Source organism: Rhagoletis pomonella, unplaced genomic scaffold, assembly GCF_013731165.1.
Source record: "Rhagoletis pomonella isolate Grant_MI unplaced genomic scaffold, Rhpom_1.0 Rhpom_scaffold_01179, whole genome shotgun sequence".
Lineage (NCBI taxonomy): Eukaryota > Metazoa > Arthropoda > Insecta > Diptera > Tephritidae > Rhagoletis > Rhagoletis pomonella.
Window position 1 is genome coordinate 28,821 of NW_023459733.1, and position 8,525 is coordinate 37,345.

General features: G+C 35.9%; 1 protein-coding gene across 1 annotated transcript in view; it reads left to right on the forward strand.

Moving 5' to 3' along the window:
* The first annotated feature begins 1,765 nt into the window (after nucleotides 1-1,765).
* Nucleotides 1,766-8,525, forward strand: part of LOC118752031 (mitochondrial sodium/calcium exchanger protein-like) — a 16,762-nt gene continuing 10,002 nt past the window's right edge. The window contains exon 1 of the mRNA XM_036486856.1: nucleotides 1,766-2,057. Within this exon, the coding sequence (XP_036342749.1) occupies nucleotides 1,766-2,057 (292 nt within the window). The remainder of the gene's footprint in view (nucleotides 2,058-8,525) is intronic.

Sequence of the window (8,525 nt, forward strand, 5' to 3'; positions counted from 1 at the left end):
TCATCCTCAATTATGCTACAAAAAAAGGGTTATGAAGTATGCAAACGTACATTTAATTTGCGACAAATCAAAAACATTTTTATTCCTCCTTGTAGAGACAAATTCAAGTTTTGCAAATTTTTATATCGGTAAAGAACATTAAGTCAGAAAGCCAATTTTCATTTTTTAATTGCGGATAATATTGCGATCTCAATTTGCGTATGTGTATATAAAAAGAATAAAATCAAAAATGCAACACAATGGAAAAGAAAGTGCAGCAAAGAAATATGTTTTTTAAAAAGTATAAAGGGCCAGAATGTTCTAAGCAAAGAGAAAGTAAAAAGAGCCGCATTTTGCTAAGCGTTTGCCCATCGTTGATCTATCTATAATATCTATAATCACACCGGCGTTGACGAAAGTTTTCGCTGAAAAATCGTCAATTTACCCCATAAAAATCGTCATTTCGGCAAAAAAAAAACGTAAAATTTTTATTTATTGTACTTTTTTTAACACAATAATAATAATAGATTGGCGCCTTAATATTGTCACACAAAGCGGAGGGACCTACAGTTTTACGCCGACTCCGAACGACGATTGTATTTTTATGAGAAGCTGTTTTTCATGGCAGAAATACACTCGGAGGTTTTGCCATTGCCTGCCGACGGACGACCGCTGTTAAGAAAAAACCTTTTTTCTATATTTTTGCGATGTTACTTTGAACCCAGGCCCTGCGGAGTGGAATTACCAGTACACCACAGTGGCCACCAAACATAACGACTAGAAACTTGCACTTTATCAGACTAACATTTTTTGGGCTATAAAACTGCACATCCAAAAATGTTCTTAATCTTCAAATTCAAAAGTTTGAAATTTGGTTGAACATTTGATTTACATACATATATGGTTTTGGTTCAAGCATGAACAGTATTTTTATAAAACAGTAATAAAAAAACACTGTATCTTGAAAAACATTGTGGATATAAAAAAAATTAACATGTGAACACTTGAATAAGTCAGTCACTGTACATATATGGAATTTATGGAATTTTCATAGTAAGTGGTACTGAAAAAGGCAAGAAAATAAATATTTAGAAACCAATTTTTGGTTGCATTTATATATATGTATGTACGTTTTCCCACCCCAGTACACATATGTATATTTAATTTTAGAAATAAGTCATATGCCTTACATATATGTATGTTCATATTACTTATGTATTTAACAAGTGTGCATACACTTAAGGCTTAATACGAGAGGAACTGTAAGACATGCACATTTTTTTTCATTTTGTTGAGAATATTTCGTTGAATTTAGTGCTCATTTGAAGCGCCTTAATCGGGATTTTTCGCGTATGTTTTTATCTTCTCTCTGGATCGTTCATTAAAATGAGAATAAAACAAAGCTTCTCCGATGCCCACAATTGCAGATATCAGCTCAGATCTTGAGAAAACTAAGTGTACCTATTCAAGTAGTTAAGTGAAGCGGAGTTTATTTGTTTAATTTTCCATTATTCTTTAAGATAACAAAAATAAAGGAAATCTACTACTGTTTCCTAAAGCGGACTTCCTTTCTTCCTCGATTCTGACGTACTTCCAAAATACAACATTGAGCTAAAGGCGTACCAAATGGCGCTGTCACAATGTACAACATCTATTATCTGAACATTACAGTATATGCATACATACGTACATACAAATCTAATTTTTTGTTTTAAAGAAATGTTTTATTTTTTCAAAACATTGAAACAACAGTTTTGTTCCTGCCTTGAAAGTCGTATCGAGAATTATGGGTCTTAATGAACATCTAGCAGGAGTAACGCTCTTAGCTTTTGGCAATGGGTCCCCCGATCTTATAGAAGCTTTCTCAAACCTAGGCGGTGGCGATCCAATGTTCCCGGATCTGTTTGGAGCCGGAGTATATGTGGTTCTTTTTGTTGCTGGTCTTATATTGCTATTTTACCCATTCGAGTTACAATGGAACAATGTGCTGAGGGATGCGTGTTTCTTAAGTTTCGGAATAATATATGTTGACTACTGTTGCGTATCAGATGGAGTTGTCACACGCACCGAAGCCATACGTAAGTTGAAAATTACATATGTCAAAGAAATTAATGCTGAACAATATATGTATGTATATGTATGTATACTTATATGCATACTAACTAAATTTATTACATCTCTATAAACATTCGGACTCATTTTAGAGTCAAACAAGTCAACGAATTCTGAGTTGTAACCCTCTTTCTGAGCTATAAAGTCAGAACAACAGAACATATTTCCCTTCTTAGAAGGGCACGCAAATACGAGTCCAAGTTAGGAGTCATATTAGAGTCTGAAATATGACGCTTTTCTGAGTCTTAAAAATAAATATTGTTTATAATTCAGTTTGTTTATAAACTTTTACTTCTATGTGAACTTTGTTACTTTTGTTCAACTCAGAATTTATGACGTATTAACGTTAAGAAGTACACCACAAATTGGAGGACGAGCTTCTCCACTTAGTGTAAGCGTCAAAATAGTATTATTATTATTATTATTATTAGTCCTCCTATTACTATTACTGACGCTATTTTACTGTTACTATCATTACCACGTTATTTGGACACACGCTGTTTAATCGAGCTGAAACTTTTAACCGTACCACCATAAATCAAATTTTGCATGCGAGTTGAGAGTTGTTGAATCGTATTAGGCGTACACATGGGCAAATCTCCGGAACCATGCGATTCCTCTTCTTCTTCTTCTCCTTTATTAGCGCTGTAACCGCCAAAGCGATCTTGGCCGAGTCCAGAACAGCACGCCAGTCATTTTTCTTCCGTACTAACCGACGCCAATTGGAAATGCTAAGTGAAGCCAAGTCCTGCTCCACCTGGTCTTTTCGAAAACTCCAAGAGCCGCTTCATCAGATGTTTTCATTGTCTACGCGTCCGCGCCATACACCAGCACAGGCATGATGAGTGACTTATAGAGTGTAATCTTTATACGATGAGAGAGGACTTTACTTCTCAATTGCCTACTCAGTCCAAAGTAGCACCTGTTGGCAAGAGTGATTCCCCGTTGGATTTCAAGGCTGACATTATTATTGGTGTTACTGCTGGTTCCCAAATAAACGAAGTCGTCTACTTCTTCAAACTTGTAACTGTCAACAGTGACGTGGGTGCCAAGATGCGTATGCTCTGACTGTTTGTGTGATGACAGGAGATATTTCTTTTTTCCTCGTTCACCACCAGACCCATTCACTTTGCTTCTCTATCCAATCACGAGAGAAGAAAAATTCCAACAACCATGCGATTCACCGTTTAAAAAAAAACGTAAATAAATTATACATAAAATTGTTCGAAATCCATTGAGGAATCAATAAATTCACGTGTGATTCATTTTCTTTACATGCAAAAAACGATAATTTTCGAAAACTCAAAGTTATCGATGTTTCTAGAAAGCGTGGTTTTTGTCTGATTTAAAAAATTTTCAAAACGGTGTTTAAGAAGGCCAGGCGCAATGTGTGTTTCAAATTAACCGCAGATTGGTGAAGCTGTTTTCGAGATACACATATTTTACATGAATGGGCGAACCACGCCCACTTTCCAAAAAAAACAAATTTTTGCTTGAAATCCGCTGTAAATATCATTTTTGTGTAAATATTTAAAATTTACCACTAATCACTACAGGCAGACCAAAAAGTAGTCACCATACTTCGCAGAAACTAGCAAAAAACATGCGATGGATAGGCGAAGATTTTACGTCCAAAATTTTAAATCGTGATATATTTCGAATGCGTCCATAGAAGATTTTCTTTTTAGCTTAAATCAATATGATATTTTAGAAAAATCCGCTCCTTTCAAGCCGACAAGTCCTTACTTTTGGAATCAGTGCGTTCAAACCCTTTGAAATTTGAAAGTTTTATTCCAGGACACGATGGAACATATTTTTTCAATGTTATGCCTTTTCATCAATCAATTACTATGATCCTGCCAGGCTAGGACCTGGCAAGTCGGTGATTTGAAGCAGAGAACGAAAACAAACAATAGCGAACGTGTCGGTATCATTTAGTTTCGCTCATAGAAGGTAACGAAACACAACCGATTCAAATCACTCGGAAACATTTTGCGAGCGGTAATTTTACTCTGCTAGCGTTCGCGATAGCTAACGCAAACAAAACAATTGAATGCAGAGAAATAGGGAAACAAACGAAACCTATATAAAGTTAGTGTTCACAATACAAAACGAAACGATTCGTTTAGTGATCCCCTAGTATGCATACATTTGTATGTACCCAGTAGAAATTTGATGCATACGACATTGCTGTTGGTGGCATGAGCTTGCTGCTGTGTATACATGCCAGTATAAATGAACGTTCATTTCCATTTTCCGTTCTTGCGCTCTTGTTAAATTGTATTCGTCTTGAATATGCTAGCACACTGGTAAGTTAAGTATATATTTTTTTAGTTTGTAAGTAGGGCCAATGTATATAAATTGTTACGAGTTGTATATTTGGAGCTTTTCGGCCGTTGATTTTAAAGCAAAAACGTTGGTTTTTCTTTTCTGCCTCCTACGCCTAAGCCTTCAATTTGTGCCATTCCATACAAAAAAGAACGAAGAAAGGAATGACTTTCAGAAAGGTCTTTTGGAAGCTCCTAAAACTATCTACTGGGTAGTATCTATTGCCAGTCAGCCATGTACTTGCACTTTTTGGCATTTGAAAATAAAAAATTTTGATTTTAACCAAAAAAACTAAACAGAAAAAAAGGTTAGAAAAAACGTTCCGTTTCGACTTTCGACTACTTATGACAGAAAGCTCAACCTTTTTTTCATAGGAAGTCTGCTAAAAATTAGATGGGTGTCAATGAATTGACCTTCATTAAAAAAACCAGGACAATTTAAGTGTGGACCAGGACACCAGGACAATTTGTCTAATTCAGGACAAATCCTGGAAAACCAGGACGTCTGGCAGCCCTAATTTAGCCACTACACTATACATATTGTGTATTGCCAAAGTTTACCATGTTCTTTGGTTATATGTTCTTTGAATTGTACTGAAATCTAAACAGGAAATCGAGCCGTTATAAACGTGGTAATGTGGATGACTTGTCGTGTGTATTTCCTCTCGCCCCCACCAAAAAATTTCTTAGCAACGTCCCTGTACATATGAATGAATTTATGTCCCTGTGAAAGCAGCATTAAGCTGGAAAAATCAGAGCAAAGACTCCCTTTCCCATAACATAAAGATGCATTTACATGAGGCGATTTCTTCACAGGCGATAATGGCCTGCAAAAGTTACTATTGGCCTGCCATTTACACGAGCGATTTTTGTAGAGTAATGTTGAGTCGTCTACAAAATCGCCCCATGTAACTGGAGCTTTACCTCAGATTTAGCTTTTGCATTTATGAAAACTGGAAAAATTTCAGTTCATATGATTTTGAAGATCGTGTGCGCTATGTACATTTTTTTTTTTGCAAAAATCGATACGCATACTTTAAATTTTTTTTCTTTTCAGCTAAATAAATATATAAAAGTTTTATTGCTGTGGGATGATGATAATACTTGCCGACTTGAAGTTGAAGTATTGGCTACGAAGTTAAAAAGAAGTTACCACAAGACTTCTAAATAATTTCACATGTAAAATTTGAGCGCACTTGTGCACAAGGGTATATTAACTTTGTTCACATAACGGTTGTTTGTAACAGCCAAAACGAATCAAGATAGATATAGACAAATGTATACATTGAATATCAATCCTTATTCTATAGTACATTATTTTAAAGAAAAAAACACGGAAACACACGGAGTCGCTAGTTATTAACCGACTTCCAAAAAAGGAGGAGGTTATCAGTTCGTCGGAATATTTTTTTTTTTTGTTTTTTATGTATGCTACCGCATAACTTTGCACCACGTCAACCGATTTCAATAATAAAGGTAGTGTCTCAGAGGTAGTCCCATACTAATTTGGTTTAGATCCGATCTTTGGATCATGAAATATATAGATATATGTATATATATTTTTTTTAAGTCGGTTTTTTTTTGCTAAAAATGACTTGTTAATTTTTTTCGCTCCTGCCACGGGTGCTTTTGCTTTCATGCCGCGTGCCGCGCGAACTCGCAGCGAGCGTGGTACAACCAGAGAACGCAAAAAAATATTAAATTTATTTATATACATAGGCATAGATTATCTAATACAATATTTTTTAAGGTTGTATACATAAATGTACATATATAAATAAACAGGTCCATCTTCCACACAGGTGGTCGGTCACCTGAAATATAAAGACATAACAAACATCGTCACCGAAATGGAAAAAGTCCTTTTTCATAAAAAGTCGAGGGGAGTTCTAATTCGATGAAAGCCATCGTATCAATGAATAAGTGAATTTTGAACTTTTTATAAGTTACGACTTTTTTCATTTCAGCGACGATGTGTGTTACGTCTTTTTGCATTTCTGGTGACGATATTATGACTTCAAATGCAAAAAAAAAATAAAATAGTAAATTCTTGTTTTTTTTTCTACAATATTTTTCATTAAAAAAAGAAAAAAATAGGCCTCAAGCTCAAAAAAAATGGAGAGGACGTCGAATTATTCCATCAAAACTAAGAAAATAAAGTTTCTTAACGTTTCGATAGACTCCATGTTGCCGTGGTCCGATTGTAGAAACACGCATGCTTACGTGTTCGTCTCGGCGAGAAGGTTTATATCTAGGTTAAAACATTAACAGAGTTTCCAGCTGTTAAAAATTTTTGTTCAAGACTGGGATATGTTATCTGGAATGGTCTCTATCGGATGTGACTATTTTTTTAAGTTTCCTTCAAAATTTTGTCAAATTGGTTTATGGCCGCCTAAATCGTTCAAATACTCCTATGTGCATCGTGGCATAAAGACAACTTCTTTTCGTGATGTCGAAAGCGGCTTTGAAATCGACAAATAGAAGTTGTGTGTCGAGCTTTTTCTCACGGATCTTTTCCAAGTTTTGGCGTATTGCCAATACGAGATCTATGGTGGATTTGGCAGATCTGAAGCCACACTGGTAAGGCGCAACCAGTTCGTTGACGGTGGGTTTCAGTCTTCCACACAACAAGCTCGATAAGATAGTTGGCGCGCATTGCAGGGTCACCTTTTTTGTAGATTGGGCAGAGCATCCTTAAATACCTGCACCTTACCAGCTCCTCTCCATTGTACTTGGATACCTCGACTGACAGGCCGCCAGTTCCAGCAACTTTGTTATTTTTCATCAGCATAATCGCTATTCGTACTTCGTTATCGTCGGGCGCTGGGACATCGGCTCCATCCTCATTGACTGGGGGCTCGGGTTCGTCTTCTCCACAACTTTCAGTGCTGCCATTCAATAGGGTCGAAAGGTGTTCCCTCCATAATTTATGTACGTTCTGGATATCGGTCACTAGGTCGCCATGGTTGTACTTACAGGAGTCTTGAGATCTTCCGTAAGTCGCCTGACTCTCTGATAAAAATGTCGGCCCTTTTTTTCATGTCGGCCAGCATTTTAAGCTTTTCGCTCTCACGTTTTTCGCCCTCTCTCTACTTATTGCCGCAAATACGTCTAGCTTCCCTCTCTGGTGGGGCTGAAACTATTAAGCTAGCATTTCCTGGTAATATTTTGGAATATATAGGAAAAATGTTACCACTACCTGGCTACGCCCATATTGCCCATCATGCCTCATCGCCCGCACGATGCAAACGGACTAGGCATTTTTTAGTCTCTAAGAATCAGTTTTTCTGTGCACGGCTCATGGGAAATAAGCCAATTCGGTTTTAGTTGACCATGATTTAGCTACTAGCTTGTTATGGTTAAATAAAATACGCTTGTTGTTTCAAAGCGCGAAAAAACTCAGAAATTTGTTAAAAACAAATTCTAAAATCTTGAAATAATTATTAATATAAATTTTTTGATGGACCTCATAGTGATTGCGGTCCATATTTAATACGTTTCAGCTCCAGTATGCGTGCGATAAACATGCCGACTGTCTAAAGCGTTCTTACACGATATGTATTTGCATGCGTACATGCCACATTTTACATATGGCAATACCAACATATCGTGTAAAGGCATATTCGATTTGTTTCTGTACAAAACAAATGCACGTTTATACGAAATAGAAATGTTTCTATTTTCATCAGACATCATCTGTGTTTGTTTTATTTCGTTTTCACAGAACGTGATTTTGAACAATTAATTAAATACTGTGAATTTGGCAGAATTTGCATCAACTACATATGTACATATGTATCCACACAGTCATATATACAGATGGAAATACATATCGTATAAGAACACTTTTATGTGATGTTAAATTTTTTCGCACCGCATGACTACTTCAGTACAAGTTCTGGATCAAAACTTCAACTGCAAGTCGGCACGGGTTATAATCATCCCACATCCATAACACTTTATATTAGGGCTGTGCGATTAATTGATTACTCAAAATTTTAATTAATCATAAAGTAAATAACTCAATTATTCGATTAATTGGAAATTATGATTACTCAAAAGTTCAGTTACTCAAGTAATCAAGATTTTTGATTAACCAAAAAAAAA